Genomic DNA, 26297 nt, shown 5'->3' with positions numbered 1-26297 from the left:
GCATTCTATATAAAGAACCAAGAACTCCTGTTTAACTTAACTTCTTTGAATATAGTCAGCTACCACTTAGCTTGACAACATAAACATGCCTAGATGTGGAGCTGAGTTTGTGCAATGTTGGGGAAGACAGGCTTAGACAATGTCACCTATTGTATAGTAAAGTCTCCAGGATAATCAAGTGGAAAATCAAGCATGCTATACACTGGAGACAGCTACGTTATATAAACACAGCTTGAAATTAAACATAGGACTCAAAGTAGGTCATAATTTAAAGCAAGACAGGCAAAAAAAATACAAGGTACAGAGTATATTGAGAGCCAGCCGTCCATCTTTGAAAATAACCTCATTCTTTAATAGTTGGATTTTGCTCAGAAGCAGGAAAAGATGGACAAAGGCACCCTGAGAATTAACCAGCATTAAATGCAGGAAGCATTTATGAATCAGATGACAAGCAGCCCAACTCCATGGAATGCCTGAATTATGGGCAACTGCAAACTTCCTTGCTTTCTGAACACAAGTAAAATTGGTGCTACATTTTTGGTATTTAGTTTGGGTAATCATCATGAATTAATTTAAAAATACTGTAATGTTTCTGATTTTTTAATTTTATTGTACTCTAAATTGTTTTTTGCTATCTACTTTCACAGTTTTGAGATAGCCTATAAATGCTGTTGAATAAATGAGAAGTACTCATTGCAAAGTGTTATATGCACATCTGAAAAATGATGCATCTACAAAACAGAAAATTCAAGTTCAGTTAAAACAAATTGAGAGGTTAAATGTTTCAAATAAGATGCTAAGTGATGTTAACTCCTGGTTATCAGCTTGTTATTTTAGAAAGTTCTGCTAACAGGAAAAATCCTGTTCAGTTCCTGAGTATTTTATGCTTTAATCTTTACAGCACTGTATTTTCTGCTTAGAAGAAAAATTTAAATAAATGTCAAAACACGCATTAAAAATATGTCCAGAGCTTTGTATGAAACTGAATGTATTCTGAAAGTGTTTTCTTATGTACCTGATTTATATAAGCCTGGAGCTTGCCTAAAGCAAGAACATAAAAAGGTATGCTATATTGTTGACTACAGAATCCTGCAACTGTTTTATTGCCATTTAAACAAAGAAGCCATAACAGTTAAATGAGCTCAGGCAATAGGCTTCGCTATCATAAGGTGCCAGCTGTAAAGAGTTATGGCTAATTGAATATGGAACTCCTGCTTAATCAGATAACTGCTCTACTATTTCCCAACAAAATGCTATTTCCATACTGTCTGAAAATGGCCTGTTTTATTGGTAACTAGAGGAAACAATATAAACTGTAAACAACATTAAGTGCTCTGTTTACCCATTCCAGGCATTGAGGAAGTACGGGACCCAGGATGTCGCGGTAACATATTTGGCGGTGAGGCTGATGACAGAGTTCTCTCCGGAGGTCCCCCGGGTGCTGATATGTCTCTTGGCAAGCCAGAAGGTAGTGGTGGCACTGGACCCATAGCTTTTGGAGATCCCTGTTTTGATGTAACTGGGCCAGGTGGAGGCATGTTTTCTCGCACTGGGGTCCGATGGCGAAGTTCTGACAGAACATTCACATACTTAATTTAGAGAACAGCATTCCAAGTGATTCAAAAATGGGCAACATATTTGTATTAGCCAAAGCAGGAGAAAGAAAGGTGAGCTCCAAAAGTAGCAGAAGAGTGCACTAAAGTTAGCAGATCAATCTATTCTTGCACTTAATCCTACCACTGTACAAGCGGGTCTCACCTGAACAACGATGAAGCAACGATGTATCTCTTGGTGTTTTTGAATAAGTGTACAGATGACATATCTACATTTAAATGCAAATCTCTTATATTCAAGTATAAATCAAATGATATTTGGGGCACTAAATAATTATTCAAACATTATCACACACACCCCATTCCACCAAACACAATTAAATTCTCCTGTGGTTATCAGACCTGATTAGTGCAGAAATAAACAAGTTGCTCCAGGAAATACATGGAACAGTGAGATGCTATGGTTAGATTTCTGTTGGGGAGGGCTGAACAGCAACTTCAAGGCCATGCAAAATAAAAATAAAAAAAATCAGATACCTAGTTAGCAATAAGTTGTGCGTTATCATAATGCCTCGTTTAAAGGGAAGGGAAGGCTTGTTAAATCATCCTTAATACATAAAACTGCCTTTGGCTCTGCAGGAATTTGCCATAGATAATGAGTTCCAAAATAAGTGTTGAAGTGCTGTCACCATGTTGCTCTGCTCTGACCTTGTCATTTTGTTGGTGTGATTGAGGATCAGATAGGAGTCAGCCAATTGAATCAAAACCAGACCAAAGTGATAGTCCAGCAGGCTCCAATTTGAATACAGTATGCACATTTGTTACTGATAAAGTATTAAGCCATACAGAATTACAACCATGGGAATATGCAAGTTGAGTTACAATTGCCCTTCCAGCAAAGCTGCAACGAGTAGCTTTGAATTCAGTATCATTATTCATGGCAGGGACCATCTCTGAATAAAATGTTCCTAGTGTAGATAAGAACAGCATTAGCACCCAAAGGTCCAGGAATTTATGTGATTTCTGTACTATTTGAGACACAATTCAGATTCTGCCTTGAACTATTCTACTTCAGGCCAACTTATTTTCAAAATTCTGCATCCTATTTAGAGCTCTTTAAGAAAATTATCCATGTACAGTATATGTTAAAATGACTAGAGGAAAAGGCATGATAAAAAAATATTTTCTCTATGGCTTCAAAATACAACTTCAGCTTTGTCTATTTCTTTGCCGGATGTATACGTATATTTTTTAAATATTGTTTCGCTGCTGAAAAGACAGAAGGGGTCTTTGTATTTATGTATAACAATTTATCTTCTGAATTTTGTCAAGTCTATAGACTTGTGGGAGGAAAGAACAGCTAATAGAATAAGGTTTTAAGTCATTTTATTTGCAGCCAAAGAGTTTGCTGTTCCTGGAGTCTTCCCCTCTAGGATCAAGCCAGGCAGAAAAACCTACATACATTCTTGGATATTTGTGTCCACCAACTTCATGGGTTTACCATGCCTATTGGAGAGAGGGCGGAATCTTCTGCTTCTTTTAGCCATGGCTCCCTTCACTCATCCACAAAGAACCATTCCTACTCTAATTCTTGCTTAGGAACAGATCCTATTCATGACGGAGCAATGTTTCGAATTATTAAAAACCTCTTGGAATAAACATTACATTGTATAAATACAATTTTCCTTATGAGAAGCAGCAGTTTTGTAGAGCTATTACCTTGGCCAGGTCTTGGAACTGCAGATGCTCCAGCAGATGGCAGCTCCACATCCTGTCAATTATAATAATATTATAAAGTGTTTTTCTCTATGGTGCATTATCTAGAAAATTAGTACAGAGATCAGACCCTACCTTTGCCTTCTTGGCTTCTGGATCAAATCGTTCAAGGATTAATTTAGCAGCCTTATATGTTTCTTTTTCCATCACTTCTTCAAGCTAAAAATAAAAATCAGTTCTATTAGTCAAGACAGGCCTCTTTAGATTTTACATGTCATCATGTTTCTTTTAGTGCACACATTAAGAGTACAACAAAATAACATTTGTTAGCGGAATAAACTGTCCTACTTCTCCCTCCTCCAAAATCTCATCCATAAAACGTGGGGAATCCCCCAGAATAGGTGAGAGAGAGCATTAAGATGAACGCAGGGGAGAGGAGAGCAGTAAGAAGTCCATCAGTTCCAGTCACAGATTTGAACCAGAGAAATCCTGGAATACATGAAATTACAGACATGCAGATATGCACATGTCTGCACTCAGCTGAAACAAAATCTAGCTTCACAAAGAATTTCTAACCTCTAGTTCTAGTCAACAGCTTTATTGCAAGGAAACACCAAATATTGCTAATTGTTTACATATAATGAGGAGAATAATTACATGCACCAACTTCAATAATAGAATGTGCAAAAATCTATCAGCTATCATTATTGGAAGTTATTAGACATGACAAGCAAATGACAGGCAATCCCTCAGATTTATTTCCTCATAGCACTTAATGCTATTAATTTAAAGGAGGTCGTTAGTCAAGTGCGTTACAGAATAAAGTCTCCCTGCCAATTAACTGCTGTCAGCATTGATTTTAGATTATTTATTAGCAGAAGCAATTAGCTTGCTGCAAAGGCCATGAAAACTCACTAACTGGGAGAACAGCCATGGAATTTGCTCAAATGACTTTAAAGGCTAAAGCTTCAGTCTTTACGGCTGGATTCAAACTGCCTTTCAGGAAAAAAATAGAACATGTTAAAAATTTAAATAAAAAATTTACCGAGTACTATGCATACTTTAGGGAATGTAATTAAAGCACTTCATTATTACAGCATTTTATTTACAATGCACTCAAGCAGCTTTATGGCTAATACATGGGCTTAATTAAAAAAGTAATCACTAGTAAAATATCATTTTAGCAGTTATAAGCCAGCATCAGAAGTTTAACTATGAATATTTGTGTTCTAAAATTATGACAGATGACTAATATACACAAGGAATGTGAAGCATTTTACAGTGTGTTTTGATGGCTCCCCTCTCTTAGGTTCTTCTTACTGTTAAAATTTACTTCCCCTTTATACATCCAGGAGTTTTTCCTCTCCCACTCAAAGCTATTATTTCATGCTCAATGCTGCACCAAAATTACTCTATGTAAACACTGATCTAACTATTTTTTATGGTGTGTGGAAGGGTGACTGGAAGGCTGCAGATTGAAAAAGATGATACTGTACTGGATACCCTTTGGCAAGTCTCCTATCAAAACAACCACTGTCCAGATGCTTTGGCCTAGGATTCCTGAACAGTATGATTTAAAGCAATATTAGCAATTTTAATATTTCTGGAAGATGCTAGACTGAGAAAGGTTGTCCTATATTACCTTATTATACTATTTAAATGTAAACAATATGTATGGGTAGTATTTCAAAGGAGGAATCAAGGATTTATTTAGCAAATAATATATGCTTCTAACTTTGAAAGAAGTAAGGAAAAAAATATCTACATTATTAACCAATTTACAGAAGAAGGCTGTAGATGCCAGAATTCTCCAAATGATAATTTAAAACCAAAAGTTTGGTTTAAATCCTTCCAGTATCTAAGATTCTGCAACAAGGCAAATCACTACATCTAGGAAACATAACTAATCTGATTATTTTTTTACTACAGTAGTTCTTGCTTCAACACATGATAGCGAGTGAATTCTGACATGATTAGAAATTTTTTTAAGAAATGCAAATTATTAGCACGCAATATTTCATCTTAAGCTTGTAAATTTCAAAAAAATGGGGAGTTTTGAGCATTATAAAATATTTGCAGCATACCTGACAGCCCGATTTGCACTCAAAATTAGGGCATTTCATGAAATATTGTGCTCAAAACATTTTGAAGTGAAAGTTTATAAAATCTCTGTTTGCTAGGACCACAAATTTGTTATATAATAAAGAAAGCTTCAGAGTAAGAATTCCAGATTTTTAGGTCTTGAAAATATTATAAATTAACATACCTGGTTACCTAAACACCAAGAAGCCAAATCAGCTAACATGGCTCCCAAATGTAACTGTGAATAATGGGTATTACTGTACAAACCATCTGGCGTTTGGGAAGGTTATTTTGGAATAACGTCAGTGTAATGGATACGGATGAGTTGCAGTTAAGTTTTAGATGAAGATTCTACTTCTTTCTCATACTTCAGCTGTTTTATCTTTTTCCCCGTTTAAACCATTCCCCAAGCATCCCTTTTTCAGTTATTACTACTAAATGTACTTCTATACAGTTTCTGAATTTTCCAAATCTCAAAGTGATTCTCAATGAATAATTAAAATACAGAAAGCAAAACTGTTGGCTGGAACTTCATAAAAATAATATTAATTTTAAGAATTACAAAGACAAATATAAACAAAAACCATTCAAGTAGTATTCACTGCTTAAAGGTCTGGTGAAGAATTAGATATAACTATATTTCTCATCCCACTAAGCAGCTCAAAATTAGAACAGACTCTTAAATTATAATCAAGTAACAGGTTGGATCTTGAATCTTTTTTTTTTTTTGTAAATTTTATTTGAGTTTTCACAAAAAAACCAAAATACAAATAAAACATCTTTTTTGAAAGTAGCGTAATCCCGTTACATTTCTTCGTACAGACACAAATTCAATTTCATGCTCATTTTTATGTTCTATTCCATATCTTATTACTGTTTTACATTTTCTGCATAGCTTCTCCCCTCTTTTAATTTTCTCAATTTTGTTTTAATTATCTCGTCTCAATTCAAATAATTATATTTATATTTTTTGTCTGTCCTGTTTCAATTTCATATTATCTTTTCTCATTAAACAAAGTTTCTCCTGTAGTTACTGATTGGAGTATGACGCCTCTATATCTTTTAAGTTTATCCATTTAACTCTTATTTAGGCTTCAATATATACCCTAAAGTTATAACATTCAATATAATACATAACTTCCATTCGGATTCTGCTTGGTACATTCTTAAAATACACACTATATTCTTAAAAAAAGAAAAAAATATAAATATATGTAATTAAAACAACACATTCCATTCCAATTCAATTCTATCATTAATATTAATATTAATTAAAATCTTAACTTCTTTAACATTACTTTTCAATTAAATATCATACTTCTATGGGAACAATTATAAGCTTTCCATAATTAATTCCCCCCCTCTTCACTTATATTTTATAAAACATTAACTAATTAAAATGTTCCCATCCCTTCCTAATTCAATTTTCTCATTTATTTTATTTCACTTATTTTATTAACAAACATTTCACTAAATTACACTAACTATTTTATCCCTCATTTTAATCATACATTGTTTCCAATTTTCTAAAGTTATTTCTATTACTACCGTGTTTCTCACAAAATAAGGCCGGGCCTTATTTTTCTTGACCCCCGAAAAAACAGCTAGGCCGTCTTTTCATGGGTGACTTAATTCCCCCCCCTTGCATCCTCGGTGGGCGGGCGGCAACAGCTTGGATGTTGACCTCGGCGTTGGTGGGGCACTTCATATCAGGAGACCTTCCGCCACCGTTGCTTTTCCTTCTCCCTTGCTGCCGCGGCGTTTAGAGCAACGCCGCGGCGTTTGGCGCAGCCACGTGCGGCCAGCCAGGGCTCCTCCCTGCAACCGGAGCCTGGCGGAGACACTCGGCTTCAGGCACTCCTGTCACCGCCTTCCCTTTACCTTCGAAGGTAAAGCCAATTATTTTAAAAACGACGCCCTACTACAACAAAGCCTCCCCTGCCTGAGAAGGCAGCCCAACCCCACGTGGGTAGGCGAATCTCCCGGGGCCACAGCGCAGGATCGACCCACCTCGGGAGAAGCGCCCAGCCGCCATCCCTGCCTGGTGCCGGGCAGAGCGCGAAGAGCTTCACCTGGGGCGCCCAGCGCAGCTGACAGGCGGGCCCTCCTTTCCGGCAGCAGAGCTCTCACCAAGGCAGCGAGCGCCTCCCTGCCGGACCCTCCGCTCATCCCACCAGGGCCACGCCAGAGCCGTGCGGGCTGGGCAGAGCCAGGAAAGCGAGCCGCGGGTGCACGCCCGCCTGCCAAGCAAAAGAGCCGGGCCAACCTGAGCTTGGCTTCCTTCCCAAGTCCCTCCAGCGCGAACCCGAAGGGGCCACCGGGAGAGGCTGCCCGAGGAAGTGATAGTGCCCACCCGTCCGCGGATAGGGAGGCGAGGTGATGGCAGCGCTGCTTCCCTGGCCGGCGGAGAGAGCCCGAAGCCGCCCGTCCTTTCCACCCCTCGCCCAGCCCATCTCTGTCCCCACGCATCTCCAAATGCGCCGGCAGCTCAAAACGCTGCAGCGGAACGGGCATCAGACAGAGGCGCTGAATCAGCGGGGCTCAGCTCGGAGGAGGACGCAGCGCGGGCTGTCGCCTTGTCTCCCTGTCCACAGATGGGTAGGCGCTATCACTGCCTCAGGCAGCCTCTCCTGGTGTCCCCTTCGGGTTCGGGGCAGGAGGGCCCGCCTGTCAGCTGCGCTGGGCGCCCTAGGAGAAGCTCTTCGCACTCTGCCCGGCGCCAGGCAGGGATGGCGGCTGGGTGCTTCTTCCGGGGTGGCCCAATCCTTCGCTGCGGCCCCGGGAGATTCGCCTCCCCACGTGGGGTTGGGCTGCCCTCTCAGGCAGGGGAGACTTTGTTGTAGTAGGGTGTCATTTTTAAAAGAATTGGCTTTACCTTCGAAGGCAAAGGTAAGGCGGTGACAAGAGCGCCTGAAGCCAAGTGTCTCCGCAGGGCTCCGGTTGCAGGGAGGAGCCCTGGCTGGCTGCGCATGGCTCCGCCAAATGCCGCGGCGTTGCTCTAAACGCTGCAGCAGCATGGGGAGAAGGTAAAGCAATGGTGGCGGAAGGTCTCCCGACACAAAGTGCCCCACCAACACAGGCAGCACCATATCCGGGTATGCAACAAAAGTACTTCCTAACGGCAAGCCCCCCGCCATTCCCCCATTTCGCATGTTTAATATAGGCCTTAGTTTGGGGAGGGGCTTAATTTGATTTTATGCCAATAAAACATGCTGGGCCTTCCTATTGGTGGAGGCCGTATTGTTGGAGAAACACGGTAATATAACAATACCATCTTATGTACCTTTACAGAATCCCTTTTTCAGTTAAATTTTCACCCATTATCTCTAAATAGGTCCTGTTTCTCTATATTTTGTTCCGGTCCTTTGTAACTTCTTTTCCTTTCCTTCTTCCCTCTCTTCTTCTCTCTCCCCTTTTTACCCCCTTGTCTTCTACCTCTATTTCTCTCTTCTGTATTCCCCACTTCTGTTGCTTTCCAGTATTATACTTATTTTTGAATTATTTTTCTTTTCTTTGGTTGTTTTTTTAAGTCTTAAATTCTCCATTCTCTTTCCCCCCTTTCCTTTTTCTTCTCCGCATAGAATTACTTGTTCATTAAAGATGGCTTCTTCTTTGTCTTTGTTTCTTTGTTCTTGTTTTGCAGACGTTTCTTGTTGTTTCTCAGTTCCAAATCTCCATTTCTAAAAATTGAAAAACGAAGCCAAAAGAACCCCTCCCTTCTTGTGCATCTTTTTATACTTTTTAAGTTCCATTTTCAATTCATCCAGAAGTAGTGCCATTGTATAAATTTTTAAACAACCACCTGATTAATTTTAGTCATTCAAATGCAATAACCAAGAATCCAAAGATCACCAAGTAATCCAAATACATGCAAGCTGTTTCTTTTTGCTCTTTTTTTTGACTTTCTCTTCCTGGGGTTCTACTGTTTAGTTACAAAGTTTCAGTTAAAATGTATCTTTTAGAAGTTTTACTGTAGATTCTTGTTGAAGTTTTACTGTAGATTCTTTTTAATTCCAGGCAGTCTCCTCCCTCTTTCCAGATCCTGCCCTTTTATTCTTTTTCTCTCCCTTCCTGCTTATGAAAAAAAAATTTAGTGTCCAGAAATCTTTATTATCCCTTTGACATTTTGTTTTATTTTCAGCTTAATTGCCTATTGATATCAAAGCGGATTTTTCTGATTTCTTATTTAAGTCTCTTAGTTGTCAGTATAGGGAAAGGGAGAGAAGAAAAAAACAAACAAACCTTTCCCTTTTCCCTTTCCTTCGCTGCTTCCGACTCTTCTTTGGGAGTGATGTTATTTTTTTGTAAGTTTAAATTCCAGGGTACCTTAGTTGTTGCTTTTGCAATTTAACCCGGTCAGCCAAAACTTTCACTTCTTATCTTCCTCCTGCACATTCTTTTCTGGTCGAGTTCTTCTTTGAGGTGGCCATTTCTGACCACCGCTGCAACCGCCTTCGGGAAAGGGAGTAATGGCCAGCTGAGGAGGAGAGATGTGGCTCTCCTGAACCCTGCTGGCAGTCTCCCCCCTCTTCACCACCTCTACGGGGTGGCTTAGCCCCGAAACCAGCCGGCTCGGGACGTTCCAGCGGCGAGCCCTGACAGAAACCGCGCACGATCGCGGATTTCTGTCTGTCGCCGAAGGAACTCAAACCGGAAGGGATCTTGAATCTTCACCAACAGAAGTGCTATTTCTATTCACAAAATAGAATGAGGCTCTTCACTAGATAAGTTCCGTCAATTTCTCTTTTTCCTGCCAACCCCTGGAATGTATTTTTAATTTTCTCCTTTCCTTTTATTTCAATGGAAGTGGAATTACACTGAGTGCAAGAATGGATTTTGTCTTCAGAAAAAATACAACTTCCTATATGGACACTTTTTAAAAAAAATCCGGCATTATGCTGAACATGTATTGCCAAAGATATAACTGGACTTATTAGCTTTGATGGCATCAAACATATGTGGGGTGGGAGAAAGCAGAAAAGGATTTTAGGCATATTTCGAGATAAGCGCTGGACAGCTATTGCATGCAACTTGGTGGTGGTCTGGAACTCTTGGCCAATGCCAGAGTGTAACATTTATTTACAGAAAGGAACACATTGCTCAAGTTAACTAGTATGTGCAAGTGTTTCTTAGAAGTCAAATTCTACAGTACATAAGAAAGGTCATACAAAATTCATTGGCTCACATACTGTTATTTTCCTTGACCTTTTAACATAGGTTTTATTCTTATAAGCTACTGAGAATGTTTCCACAAAACATTTTTGCCCTTTCAGAGCCCCTTATCAAAGGCTATACTAACTGTTTCTCTAAACCTCTTAAAAGGCCATACTATCAAAAGTCACAAATAGAAAGTGACACCTATATTTATCTAACTATCAAATTTCTTAAGGCTTCTCAAAATATTTGACGGGTATTGTGGAAACAAATAATCTGAGCAGAAGCTTATTTTTCTGCTTTTTGTTTCTTTTATTTTTCTGCATATTCCCCCAATGTCTTTTGCAATCACTTTGTTGTCCCCGATTAAAAAATGCATGTGAAAAGATTTGCACATCCTTACCCAAGACCTTGGATATTGTCACTTAACAACTGTGGCAAAAAAGGTCGTAAAATGGGACAAAACTCACTTAACAACTGTCTTGCTTAGCAACATAAATTTTGGATTCAATTGTGGTCATAAGTCAAGGACGTGTACTAGTAGATATGTCTGTAGTAATTTCTTGAAGCCAACCTTCTTACAATTATATAGATTCTACAACTGCAGATGTTTTAAGATTTTAATCTTGCAAATCTAAGCTGAGAAAGTTCATTTATATTAAACAGCTACTAGATGTTCTTTTAAAGGTGCTGCTCATAAATTTTCAAAATAAGAAGGAAAATTTATTATTTTAAATATAAGGCTGGGCCAATAAGACAACAGATAAATATTTGTAGGCTACTGAAACCAGAAAGCTATAATGTGTAATCTACGTCTAAAATTCTCTCAAGTAAACTGCTGGGAGAGATGAAAGACTTCTATGCCAAAACCACCAAAGTCAAACAGTAGAGTTAAAGAGTGAGCAAGCAGAAAGAAAAGGAAGAGGGGGAAAAACTGAATAAAAGGGGCTGAGTTAGGAAATGGGTAAAGAGGAATTTCAACAATGGGAGGGCAAAAGGGAAACAAAATAATAAGGATATGTTGCCAATAAAGCCACATTCAGTTCAGTGATGGTATGTGCTCTGCTGAGAGCCCTTTTTTAATTTTACAAATCCTTGTCTGAGTAAGGAGAGGTAATAAGGGAATTTTGTGTCATGCTTCTGGGTTTTGGCATCTACAGATGCAGCACGAACCACGGTTTCCCTGGTCCTACAGAGAAGACATAAAGCCTACATATTTATTTATATAATTTAGAGGCTATCACCTCCTAATGACTCTCAGTGGTTTACAATTATTATAAAGAAAAAAAATACAAAAAAACCAAAGAAATCAGAAATGGCCCAAACACAAACATATAAACAATGACTCCCTTCGAAATTCAACAGGGACCTAACCTTTCCTCTGTCCAAAGACTTGGAAGAAGAGCCAGGCTGTTAATAGGTTTCTAGCAATCATCAGAGTGGGAGCCATCCAGATCTCTCGGGGATATAATTCCAGAGGGCAGGCTCCATGGCAGAGAAGCACACTTCCTGGTTTCCATTAGATAACACTGTTTAATTGATGGGACCTTAAGCTGTGGACAGCAATAAGTAGGTAAATTGGAAAAGCAATGGATAACAGCCAGACCTGACTTCCAGTGAAGGTATGGCAAGTTACACATATCTCCATGAAGAGCAGAGACTGAAGAACTGATGAATTGACCAGCTCTTTGGAATGGACAAGGAGAAGATGGGAGATCGCTCACATGTGGACTGGACAGCTGCTCCTTGTATAGTAACTGCAGGACAGCAGTATCCTGTGGGTTTGAGTGCCAGGAGACAAAGGGATCAATCATCAAGCTCATAATTACAGTAAAGCCTTTTAAAAGACACTAAAAGTATTAATCCCATTTCTAATCACTTTCAGAAATTGCCTATTTAGTTATTATGAAGCTACCAGAGATCTTCGGAACAATAAGTTTCAAAAGCCACCTGGTGAGTCTATCTTCATCTCTGAGCAAAAGAAAAATTAATTATAAGTTTAAGAAAGAATTTGAAGAATTTGAAATAAATGGCAAAGGACTAAATAAGCTTTTGAACCAAGCGTGTTATAAATGAATTAAGGATCCAGACAAATTTGGAATATTGAAACTATAAGATTTATTGCAAAACTATATAAAATAAATAGCTTTTAGTGGAAAGCAGAATTATTTTGTCTATTGTAAATCATAACAATAGATTAGAGGCTTTATTATTTAAAGTGGACACTAGAAAGGACTAAAGAAAAAATACCTTTGATTTGGATTCAAGATTGAAATTTACAAAATGACACAAAACACTATAACATCTGAACTATTAAAGCCTTCCAAGAATGGAAGCAGAAATTAACAAACAATAACAACAATAGTAATAATGTTGGTGTCTATGGATAAACTAAGTTTAAAGGAATTATAGATGAAACATGTTTGCTTGATACAGAAATTAGAAATATTGGATTAAAAAAGGTGGGAATTATAAGATTACAAAGATATTTAAAATGGTAGGCTAAAGGAATAACTCATATAAATATTCTTTATTGGATATACAAAAGAACTGGCTTTAAAAATTAAAGGGGAAATGGAAATGATTAAACCAATAGAATGATCTGGATCTTTTCATTGAATTTACAAAAGAAACTTAATAGCCTGAAAGAAGCCTATGCAATGGGACAAAAAAGAATTGAAGAGAGATCAATTCCTATAACAATATTTGAATGAACTAAAGATTAATATTTTTGGAAGTAAAGGAATATAAAATTGGTTTTTAAGGTTAAAATAACACATTTTGATGAAATTCTGATAACCTTTTACAGACTTTTTGCTGACACTAGAACTGAAAAGTTGATATCTTATGGATTTGCTCAAAGGGATGCATTATTGGAAGAAGTTATCTGTAACCTTATAGGTGAAGAGTTAACAGATTTATACTTCTGGTGATGAAGAATGGAAGTCACCTCTTCATATATTTATTTTCTTTTTATTTCATTCTTTTTTGTTTTCTTACTCTTTAGGGTTTTTGGGTTTTTTTGCACTTCTTACTCTTGTCAGTCAGCAGGAGTGCTGATTTACATTAGCTTATCAGGTACTTAGGAACTGAGGATAGGGCAGCATAAGGAAACAACAATCAACAACTTAATAACTGGCCATCAACCCCCCAATTAACAACTAAAAGCCACGCACAACCAGGCTCTACATAAATACTATGCATAGAACAGCCCAGTGCATCCATTTTGGAGACAGAGACTGTTCCCCGAGGATGGACTCCAGCAGGAGCGAGGAAGACTAAACTTCTAATCCCAGTGGTCGACTCAGATCCTGCAACATTACCCTTGGACATGTATATTTGCCTTCATTTGCAACATTCTTCTCTCTTAATTTACTTTGTATAAAATTATATTACTGAATTTTTTTTTAAATAAAAATGATATATAATTTAAAAAAGAAAAGTAATAGATAACAAATTATCAGTCAACCTGGGGCAAAGCACAGGAAACAGCAGAAGGTAGAAGAAAATGTGAAATCAGAATTGACACAGGGTGCTTATTTGATGGGCATGAAGAAAGAGGATGTAAAAACAGAAAGTACATAACAAATTATAAATGAAGTAAATCATTCTGGTTACTTTTAAAGATACTAATTATTAACTCATTAGTGACTTGAGTTTTACATTTGCTAATTAAAAGATATGCACCTGGCTATGTCAAGTGAGGAATTGCAAAAAATATGTTATTGGGTACTATATTCACTCTTCAAGCTCATAACCAATCTCACATATTTATTTAAAAGTATTCAGGGGTTTGCTGTAAGTCATCATCATAATGCATGGATCTCTGACAAATATTTGGGACTTGCTATGGTAATGTACTAAGATGGCACAATGGCTCAGCAGTTAAGATCTGGGCTTATTGTCTGGAAAAGCAACAGCCCCAGGTTCAAGACCCAAGCAATGCGCAAAACGGTGAGCTCCTGTCCTCCCCCTAGCTTCTGCCAAACTAAAAGTTCGAAAACATGCAAATGCAAGTAAATAAATAGGGATCACTTCAGTGGGAAAGTAACAGTGATGTCATGCTGGCCAGAAACATCTTCTAACACCACTGACTCAATGAAATGGAGATGAGCACCTCCCCCATAGATGGCAACAACTGGCAAAGTAAAATCTGCAGGGACTCCTAACTCTTACCTAATAGTACTTAATACCCAAGTCAATGGAATATATTGTATTTTAAGTACTGTCTCCTTAAGATAGGGATGGATCAACCCCCTACTCCAGGAAGCAATGGAGTCAGGAAGGGCAAGTTATCCCAAAAAATTGCATTCCTCATTTTTTCAGGCACTTGTCTACAACTTTGAGTATACTAGCTAGAAATAATACAAAACAATAGGTTAAGTGCTGGCTATTGCTATATCCTCCCACCTTACTACAACACTGGAATTCAAGTTAAGCTGGAGTTAAGACTGATCCCAGTTACTTTATCCACAAGGAATGCTGTAGATTGCTTATACCAATTTATTAACTGCTGTGTCATCCCCTTTCTCACATCCTCATAGAATTGATGCCTTAGTATGAAAAAGCAATGCAAACTTACTTCTCAAATATATACAGTGAAATCTATGAAGTATGCATTCTTAGCTGTATCCACACTATGTGATGTTGCTCCAAATGTGTTTTATTTCATGTTCAATGCAATTCATTCTCAATTTACCGCTATTTACACTCAAGCTGTTGCCTCTTCTGGTTCACTCTGCTCAAATTCTCTATTAAATGGAACAACAGAACTGGCTAAACAGTTGCCATTCTCCTCCCTATCCACTAAACCTACTCAATTGTACATAGAAGACAGACCTGGAAGTGGCGAACTCTCTAATTTTTCTCTCTGCCAGACAAATGACACAACAGGCTGGCATTTTTATCTTAAGACTAATTTCTGGATGATAATGATCTAATTGGCAATGATAAGTGCAATTTAGTCTTTATCTCATGGATTTATAACTTATGAAATGTAAGAGCTTATTATTCTATTTTTTGTTCACATCTGCTTGACTATAACCGACATTAACCACTTCTGAAGGCAAAACTAATATAAAATACAAATAATACAAAAGCTACTAATACAAAAATGACTTGCTGAATACATTAGAAAAATGCTGGTATATTTCTATAACATTATTCATTTAAATAAACATTAAAGAATGAAGAACAAACATCTCCAGGTCAAGACTTCATGCTCACAGAAATATGTCACAATTGATGTAGGAGATGACCAGGCTGAGACCCGAGGAAGGAGTCAAATGCACCATCAGTCATGAGTTCCTTCATATCCACAAGAGATCTAAGTCCAGCCCACCTCGAATTCCTTTCTATTCTTAATTCCTGCTAATTTCCCTTGGCTGTTAGTAATTCAGATGAATGTAGAGAGCTTATGCTTACAATAAACCTTTATACACATTTGCACTGCCTGGATCTCCTGATTTCCCTGGTGCTTGACAACTGACTTGTCACTGACACAACTTTCAATGGAGATGTTCCAAAATGCACAAATAATCAGATAAAGAAATCTTATTAAAATATATTGATAGTAATAAACATTGAATAATCACAAATACGTAAATGGTCAGTCTCTACCCCACCACTCCAATCCTGTTGATGAATGCCCATCAAAATATATTGTGGATTAGAAGAGAATTTTCTCCATCCATGTACAGTTGACAATAACAGCTCAATCAGTTGAACATATTAACTGCATTTCATATATCCTTTAAGACTATCTGCAACCAAGTATATAAAACACAGAGATAAGATTTCAAGAAACACATTTATATAGAGACTTACTATTTTTTTCTTCTGGGATTTTAAATCTTCTAAGGCTTCATCTAGAAAATAATATTTACAATAATATTTTAATACTAATAGGACAAGCATATCCACACCCACAATGAAGAAAATATTGGATACAAAAGGTATTTTCTTCACACCCTGATCTGGTAAAAGTTCTAATGGAATATTACCCATTCTCTTCTGGCTAACTAATGGGATATTTAATAAGGCACATCATTATTCATAATCATCAGCTTATCAATTTTGCTGCAAGTGAATATGGTAACTTCGAGTTTTTATACAATGCTGTATCAAATAAACTATTATTAAAGGTAATATTGTTTTCACATGTCATATCTTTATAACCAAGGCAAGAAATTGAAGTTGATATGAAGCTACTATCATAGAAACATTATAGACTGGGAAAAGAATATGAGCTTTAAGTTTAAATAAAAATATCGTTTTAAAATATTAAAAAGCAATCCCAGAATTAAGCAGATATTTAATACTATACAAAATTAATAAGCCCATTCATTTAAGAACTAAACATTCATTAAGAATTCTAATGCAGGTTGACTTCCAGGCTGAGCCCTCCTCGCTGATGGACCATAGATCGCGACTGTCCACAGCTATGATCCGTGCTCTTTCGTTGGAGAGCCCCAATCATCGTGATTAGGGGCTGAAGCTGCCTTGGAGGGGCGGTGGAGTAAGAGGAAGCTGCCAGCCAGGTTGAGGGGAGCTGTATCTCCCCTACTGGGCTTGGTCTTTTTCCCCCCACTGAAGCAGTGGTCCAAAATGGCCACCCCGAAGAGGAGGACTCAGCTGGACTACGATTTGTGCAGGAGTGAAGAAAGAGGTGGATAACATCTGAGCCGGGACAATTGGGAGAAACAACTAAACAAAAAGTACCCCGAGATTAAGGTAATATTGAACTCTTAAGAAAAGAAAAGTGAGTGGCGAAAATACAAAGGGACAGGAAAAAAAGAAAAGAAAATAATTTTGACAGCTAAGTGGGGCTTCGAACTGGGGAAGGAAGAAGCTGGAATTAAAGACTTAATTAAATTGGATTAAAATATTTACAAATTGGAGATTGGACTGCTCTGGAATATTGAGGTTTGAAAAACCCTAAATAATAAAATAGGGGGGAAAGGTGAAGACTTTATATAATGGAGAGTGCCATCCTTTGGATAAAAACTTAAACTCAAACAAAAGGGAAATCATCTTGTTTCTGTATGAACTTGTGTTGATATAATGTTAAAGAAATATTGAAACAAAGAAAGACTCTTAGAAAGTGAAAGCTGAACCAGAATAAAGAAAGAAGCAAGGAAAGACTGACTGTGGGATTGATTGATGTTTTTGGTACAGACCCTGGGTTGGAACAATTGAGAACTTTAGAAAATTTGAAGAAGAAAGAAGGAAAGTAAAAGTGTTTTTTGTGGACTTTAACGATTATAAGAGTGTGTAATGATGATATCTCTTCTGGAATTAAAAATGGAACTTAAAAATATGAGAGAATTACTACAGGAAAGAGATGAATCACTTTGTTCTGTGTTAGAAGAAATGGAAATGGCGATTAAACAAAAAGAAAGAACTTCAGAGGAGGAGTGGGCTCAAGGAGAAGCCATCTTAAATAGACAATTAACACAAAGTACACTACAAAGACGAGGGGAAAGAAGGAAGGTTAAAAAGTTGACAGTTAAGAAGGTAATCAAAAAGGGGAATACCTGTGAAATCAGGAGAGGTAGAAAGGTGCAGCAGAAAAGGGGAAAGGAAGATATTAAGAAAGAGAAGGATATAAACTGGAATGAGAAAAGATATGGGAAAAAGAGGGGGAGGAGAGGCAGAAAAAAACAGGTGCAGGAAATAAAGAAACACGGAAATAGTAAAATGATGAAAAGAAATTGTTTTTTTAGAGATAATGGTTGATGAATTAAAAAGGGGGTGCTGCAGGGTGACAAGGGGTAACAAGAATATATTTGCAATTAAAAAATACTTAGAAAATAGGATAATATAGATTATTAAAGGAGGGATAGATACTGATAACTCTTATTAGATGAATATACATTTTTAATTTTATCTTTAAAAGAAAAGCTAGGTTAACTTAAGAAATTGTAATAATTGAAATGAATTTGAAGATGTTTAAAAATGAGGTCAATATCAGTAACCAGGAATTAAATAGTCAATTTTTCCCTTTTACCTTTTTGAAATTAGAAATAAAATTAAGGGGGGAAAATATATTGCGGAATCCAAATGAAAAGAATGTAATGATTACTATTGTAACTACCTAAAAATAAAGGTTTATTGGGAATTAAGATGAGGGAATAAAGGTATATTTTAACCACTGAGGTGTCACACTCAAAGCAGTAAAAGGGGGGAAACCTAAGTTTGTTTCTTTTTCTCTTGTGTTAAAACTTGTATTAATCTAGAATTTATAGAAAGAATGTATGATGAAAAGAAAATATGACAGATTAAAGAACTATTTAAATAAATAAGCTAATACAGACTATTAAAAGGAAGGAGACACATTGGTAACCTTTTTTTTTCTTTATTACGCAAACATATATTGTTATTTTTACTCTTAAAAAATATTAAAGGATTATATTTGAAATATTTGAAATGAAATGAAAGGATGTTTGGATTGGGATTAATGTAAGAGATTTGGATTAATTTGTTTGTTTTTCTCTTTTCTGAAAATTTGGAATGGAAAAGGTAGTAATAATTCTATTATAGTAATAATTCTATTATGCATATATGAATGTATACTTATTGTCATATTTGTATGTAAAAGCGATGATCCGGAAATATGTTGTCCACTAAAAAGAACCTTTTGTTTTTATGTGAAAAATTGAATAAAACTTGTTTAAAAAAAAAAAAAGAATTCTAATGCAGGTTGCATAATAATGTTGTAATATTTTAACCCTTCTGGAAAAAAAGAAAAATTAACTTTAAAGTCTGAAGTTCCTGAAACATAAATGTTTAACTCAAAGCAACTGAAAAAAAATATTGAAATATAATATAAAAAATATTGAAGTATAGTACCGTGTTTCTCCAACAATACGGCCTCCACCAATAGAAAGCCCCACCATGTTTTATTGGCATAAAATCAAATTAAGCCCCTCCCCCCAAATTAAGGCCCATATTAAACATGCGAAATGGGGGGGAATGGCGGGGGGGAGGGCTTGCCGTTAGGAATTACTTTTGTTGCATGCCCGGATATGGTGCTGGCTGCGTTGGTGGGGCACTTCATATTGGGAGACCTTCCACCGTTGCTTTCCCTTCTCCCTTGCTGCCGTGGCGTTAGAGCAACGCCGTGGCGTTTGGCGCAGCCACGTGTGGCCAGTCAGGGCTCCTCCCTGAAACCGGAGCCCCGAGGAGACACTTGGCTTCAGGCGCTCCCATTGCCGCCTTCCCTTTGCTTTCGAAGGTAAAGCGAATTATTTTAAAAACGACACCCTACTACAACAAAGCCTCCCCTGCTTGAGAGGGCAGCCCAACCCCACGTGGGGAGGTGAATCTCCCGGGGCCTCTTCGGTTCCTCCCCAACCTCCCTACACTGCGCGCCTCTGACGCGCTGGTCCCTTCAGCCCAGCGAGCTCTTCCACCTCAAAGAAAGGCCAGGTGGGCGGCTGCAGAGCAGCAGCAGTGGGTCCGAGCCGCTCGCAGCGGAAACAGCCACCACCCTTAGCCCGATGCGGGGAGAACGACCTAGGTTAGCGACCGCCAGCCCATCCTTCCCGCCTTTGGAGGCACCTGCACCTAGCACCTCCGCGGCCAGCCTAGCCACGCCGCTTCCGACCGACTCCTTCGGGAGCGTCTGCCGAGGTAGTCTTCGCGGCTCAGTTTCCCCTACCCACCCCGGCCAGCGGGTCCTCCTTTCGTGCGGAGGGCTGCGGGAGAAAGCGCTCGCCCAAGAGGATCTCTCCCTCTCCCTCCCTGCAAGGTCAATGTCTGCGCTGCGGCTGACGAGGAGGAGGCTGCAGCCAGTTCCTCCTGCTTGCTGAGAGGTGAGGAAGCCGCGGCTTTACAGAGCAAGCGAAGCGCTGCTTGCCCGGGCGAGATTTGGGAACGAGGGGCAGGAGGAGGCATCCGCGCACCCGCGGCTCGCTTTCCTGGCTCTGCCCAGCCCACACGGCTCTGGTGCAGCACTGGCGGGGAGCGAGCACCTCCCCGCCGGACCCTCCACTCATCCCTGCCCTTTCTTTGAGGTGGAAGAGCTCGCTGGGCTGAAGGGACCGGCCCGTCAGAGGCGCGCAGTGTAGGGAGGTCGGGGAGGAACCGAAGAGGCCCCGGGAGATTCGCCTCCCCATGTGGGGTTGGGCTGCCCTCTCGGGCAGGGGAGGCTTTGTTGTAGTAGGGTGTCGTTTTTAAAATAATTCGCTTTACCTTCTAAAGCAAAGGGAAGGCGGCGACAGGAGCACCTGAAGCCAAGTGTCTCCTCAGGGCTCCGGTTGCAGGGAGGAGCCCTGACTGGCCGCACGTGGCTGCGCCAAACACCGCGGCGTTGCTCTAACGCCTCGGCAGCAAGGGAGAAGGGAAAGCAACGGTGGCCCGAACCCGAAGGTCTCCCGAACATCCAAGCTGTCGCCGCCCACCCACCCACCCGAGGATGCAAGGCGGGGAATTAAGTCACCCCCGAAAAGACGGCCTAGCCATTTTTAAGTCACCCCCGAAAAGACGGCCTAGCCGTTTTTTCGGGGATCAAAAAAAAATAAGGCCCGGCCTTATTATGTGAGAAACACGGTAACAGAATTCTAGATACAGATGGCTCAAGAACATCGCTGGGCCACTTCAAAGCTAATGTCAAGATAAATAGAACTGAACTGAGAGATTTAACGAATGCAAGGTTTATATACCAAAGGCACCCACATAATTTTAAAATAAACAGCTGTTACAATCTATTCAAATGCAGTGGACTGGTTATAAAGAAAGAATGCTACTATAACTTAATTATTACATGCTAAGTGAAGTTGGAAAAGTAGTTTCACATCACCAGTTAAACAAGAAGTTCAAGAAATGGGATCAAGTAAACCATGAGCTCACAGAAGTACTGGCAAAGGTTAATATATTCTTCTGCATACTGTTTTAGACTCCTTTGAAAAGAGTTGTTCTATACTTAAACTTTAATTATTGATTAGCTGAACTGTACATATACCACAACTTCCCTTTTCCCAAAACCACAACAGATTTTAGTTTTAGTTTTAAACTACCAGAATTAGGAACACATTGTAAAAACTTAAGTAACATGCTGAATTCCTTTCAGATTAAACTCCTTTCTATAATAAGATTACTCCTGCCTACAACGTCTTAAAATATTTGCTTGCAGAAAACTCAGCCAACAATAATTCCACTCTCTTTAAATGAGCAAGAAAGAATACACACACCATCTTGAAACCAATGCCTCAGTCTCATTTCTCAGTGGAAACAATTTCAAATTATGCTTAAAAATATTTTTGGTGCTATAGTAAAACTCCTGTTTCAGAGTATATTTTTTGTATTCCTTATCCTCACCTTGTTTGGCTGAAGAGATTGTTGCATAGATTGTTTAATAGGTACATCAACTGGAAGTTTTAAAGCACCACCTGTATTAGATCTAAATACCTCAAAGATGTACACTACCAAGAAAACAAAGGATTCAAACGATCTTCTTTGGAAAAATGAATCATGTTCAAGAGTAACATGTATAACACTTATGTTTTCAAATTGTGGCGACTGCTTGGACAAGCCCCTTCCGTTTTCTTGGCCAGATTTCAGAATTTTCAGATTTTGCCATTTCCTATTTATTAGGGCTAAGAGAGAATCACCCAGCTGGATATGTGCACAAGCCTGGACTAGAAGAACTCAGAGTCTCCCACTTTCTAGTTGGGTACATTAAGAACAAACCACACTGGCTCTCTGACAATACATAATACCACACTAAAAAGAACTCTGTCTTCAACAGAAAACCCAAAACAATCATGGGTATGCATGCCCAAATGGTCTGTGTAGCCTAAGAGTCATGACAAGTAAAGTCAGACTGTTCTATAAACAATTCATTTGAAAATGTTTTAATAACAAGTTTTAAAAGATCCTTTAGGTATCTCCTTTAAATATCTAGTACTTTATTTCAACTTGCTGGAAATTTTTAGTATACTTTAAGTTTATCTAAGAGCAGATAACCTGTTGACAACAGTCTATCAGGTACATGCAGCTCTCAAACCTTGTAGCCTTAAGAGGAATTATGTGTATGCATTCAGTGCTTATTACATGTTAAACTTCTTGGGGATACCAAATCACCCCATTAAAAACAATGCTGGGGGGAATCATCCTTGCCATCTTTACAATGTCATAACATCCATGCCCTGCTCCCTGTGCTAGCCTCTACCAACAATAGTAAATAGTAAAAATAATGTAATAGTAAAAGTAGCTGTGTAGCACATAAAATTTAATCTTCAAAAGATGCTTCACACAGAAACTGCTTTTCCTGTGGATCCAGGGAAAAGACATAGTTACTTTAAAATGCTACAGATATGTGCTACATATCTGTTTATGCTTTCTCCAAAGCATTTTGGCAATCAGATCTGAAGGACTAGTAAAATAAAGAGCAGCCACTCCTACGTTTGAAGTTTACATTATGGCTTGTCATGAGGTTAGTCCCTTCACATTATGTTCACTCTGATAAATCCCCTTTCTTCTCCACAGTCTGCTAATTGCAGTCAAAATAATAATAAGTGCTGCTAACTTCAAGGGGGGGGGGGTATTTGTGGGAGGGGGCTGTCTGACAATATGCTTGTTTCCTATAGAGTTTATTTGGTCTCACGCTGAATGTTGAAAGCAAACTGAAATATAGCAAATCTCTTTCAACCTTTACTTAAAACTGGCAGTTTTGACACACATACAAGGAAACAATTATACGAGAATATATACAAATAAACATCAGAATGAAAATGGTTGTCCTGTTTATGAACAACTGTGCTCTCCTGATGACCGAACTGCATGGTTCTAATTGTTTTACTATTTTGTATCATTTGTATGATTATTTTATTCTGTGGTTTTTGATACTGTTTATGTTTTAATTGGAAACCTCCCAGGGTCACAAATATGAGAATACTCTTCAAGAGTAGCCCTACGTAGAGACCATTGTGGTAATCCAAACAAGAAATGGCCAGAGTGTGACTGAACACTGATCTCATGATGCAGAAAAGAGCACATATCATGAAAATAAAAATAAAAATGCATGAAGAAACAGATATTAGTAACTGTTGTGCAGGAAAATAAAAATAATGTGCATTTGATTGCCTATATTTCATGTCCCTCAACAAAAGGGCAATGGAGGATCATATTACCTGAACACACTTGTAAGTGGATCATAAGCTTCCTAACAGACAGGAAGCAGCAGGTGAAGCTAGGCACTCTCTCTACTTCTCTTCTCCCTATACACCAAAGACTGCATTTCAAACGATCCATCTGTTAAAATACTGAAGTTTTCAGATGATACAACAGTGATTGGTCTCATTCGAGACAACGATGAATCCACATACAGATGGGAGGTTGAACAACTAGCCTCGTGGTTCGACCGGAACAATCTGGAACTGAACACACTCAAAACTGTAGAAATGGTGGTAAACTTTAGGAGAAACCCTCCCAAACTACCACCTCTCACAATACTAGACAACACAGTATCAACAGTAGAGACCTTCAAATTTCTAGGTTTTATCATATCTCAAGACCTAAAATGGACACCTAACATCAAAAACATCAAAAAAGCATCAACAAAGAATCTTTCTTTCTGCGTCAGAAAGCTCAAACTGCCCAAGGAGCTGCTGATACAGTTCTACAGAGGAATTATTGAGTCTGTCATCTGCACCTCTATGCCTGCGTTGGTGGGGCACTTCATATTGGGAGACCTTCCACCGTTGCTTTCCCTTCTCCCTTGCTGCCGCGGCTTTAGAGCAACGTCTGCAACCCAACAGGAAAGACACAGATTTCAGAGGATAATTAGAACTGCAGAAAAAACAATCACTACCAACCTGCCTTCCACTGAAAACCTGTATACTGCACAAGTCAAAAAGAGGGTTGTGAAAATATTTGCAGACCCCTCACATCCTGGATGTAAATTGTTTCAACTCCTACCCTCAAAATAACACTATAGAACACTGCACACAAGAACTGGACACAAGGACAGTTTTTTCCCCCGACCCATCACTCTGCTAAACAAATAAGTCCCTCAACACTGTCCAACTATTTACTAAGTCTGCATTACTATTACTGTTACTCTTCTCATCACTCCTTATCACTCATCCCCTCCCACTTGTGACTGTATGACTGTAACTTTGTTGCTTGTATCCTTACGATTTATATTGACTGTTTCCTAGTATGATTTGATTGCTTATTTGTACCCTATGACTATATTAAGTGTTGTACCTTATGATTATTGACGAATGTATTTTTCTTTTTATGTACATTTTAGAGCATATGCACCAAGACAAATTCCTTGTATGTCTAATCACACTTGGCCAATAAAGAATTCATTCATTCATTCATCCATCCATCCATCCATCCATCCATTCATTCATTCATATGTACTATTAAATAATAAGGTTGAATAGATTGAAAACACCTTAGTAAATCCTTTCGCATCTTCCAAAAGATAAGGGGCGTTGATCCTACCCGAACACTTCTTCTCGGGGAGCCGAAGGGAGAATCCAGGATGGGTAGTCTCTAGTCTCATAGCTCTGCAGACAGAGTTGAAAACTGAGGACACACCCCCTGGTAACGGTCCCCAGTTCTGAACAACGTCGAAGCAAATCCAGCTGCTACTCGTCCTCTATCAGATAGCCTATTTGATACTGTGAGAAAAAAACATTTCCTCCCTACTCCAACCAGACAGAATACAGGGTGGGACTGGATTCTCCCTTCAGCTCCCCGAGAAGCGTTCAGGTAGGACCAATGCCCCTTCTCCACTGAGCCAAAGGGAGAATCCAGGATGGGACATACCAAAGCTGTCTGATGGCTGTCCTACGGGAGGGAACTGGATTGGTCGGAGGTCCCCACTTCTACATGAACGCCCTGCAGGACTCGTCTTCCAAAGGACGCCTCTGCTGAGGTAAAGGAGTCAATTTTATAATGTCTTATGAATGGGGTCACAGATGACCAAGTCGCAGTTCTACAAAAGTCCAGAACCGAAGCCTGCATTGCCCAAGCTGCAGTGGTCGCCGCACTCCTGGTTGAGTGTGCAGTGATTCTCCTGGGCACAGGAACAGCCAGTAACTCACAGGCCTTCGCAATACAGGCTCCATGCCAGCGACCCACGGTAGATGGTGTCACCCTGTGACCCAAAGTTGACGGCTGAAAGGAAACGAACAGGGCTTCAGCCCTCCTAAAAGAGAAGGTCCTTTTGATGTATATACAGAGGGCCCTTCTAAGGTCCAAGGCGTCCCATTTTCTCTCCAGTGTATGGGTAGGCCATGGACAGAAGTCAGGCAAAATCAACTCCTGTGAGCGATGGAATAAGGAGTTCACCCTGGGCCGAAAGGTAGAGCCCAACTGCAGAACCACCCTGTCTGCATGGAAAACACACAGGTCCTTTCTGATGGATAGGCCGTCAACTCCGATACACGCCTGGCCAAAATAATGGCCACTAAGAATGACACCTTGCATGTGAGTAGGCGAAGAATGACTTCACACTAGGGTTCAAATGGGAGAGAAGTCAGTGCCTGCAGGACCCTAGGCAAATCCCAGGTACCAGTGGACCACCGGTGGCTTCAAATTAATGGGTCTCCTAAAGAAGGCTTATACGCTGGGGTGTTGGGCCAGAGTGGTTGAGTCCTTGACCGAAAAAACCGAGGCCAAGGCAGCCACCTGTCTCTTCAAGGTACTGGGGTGAGACCTCTGTCCAACCCGTCCTGCAGGAACTCTAACACATTTGCCATAGACACAGCGGTAGGTTCCAATAGGTGACTGGCACACCAGCCGCAGAAAATCCTCCACGATGCGTCATATATC

General features: G+C 39.2%; 1 protein-coding gene across 6 annotated transcripts in view; it reads right to left on the bottom strand.

Moving 5' to 3' along the window:
- The window catches only part of LNPK (lunapark, ER junction formation factor), a 72374-nt gene that overhangs the window by 21856 nt on the left and 24221 nt on the right, over positions 1–26297 (bottom strand). For all 6 annotated transcript variants that reach the window (XM_087949684.1, XM_087949680.1, XM_087949683.1 and 3 more), the window contains 4 exons: positions 16332–16372; positions 3405–3488; positions 3273–3324; positions 1343–1570 (listed from right to left, as the gene is read on the bottom strand). In XM_087949684.1, coding sequence (XP_087805810.1) covers positions 1343–1570; positions 3273–3324; positions 3405–3488; positions 16332–16372 — 405 coding nt within the window. The remainder of the gene's footprint in view (positions 1–1342; positions 1571–3272; positions 3325–3404; positions 3489–16331; positions 16373–26297) is intronic.

This window comes from Notechis scutatus, chromosome 1 (assembly GCF_049901735.1).
Source record: "Notechis scutatus isolate UNSWTSFEM ecotype Mainland chromosome 1, rNotScu1.2, whole genome shotgun sequence".
Lineage (NCBI taxonomy): Eukaryota > Metazoa > Chordata > Lepidosauria > Squamata > Elapidae > Notechis > Notechis scutatus.
The sequence above is the reverse complement of the archived record's forward strand: the minus strand, read 5'-3'. Positions and strand labels throughout refer to the sequence as shown.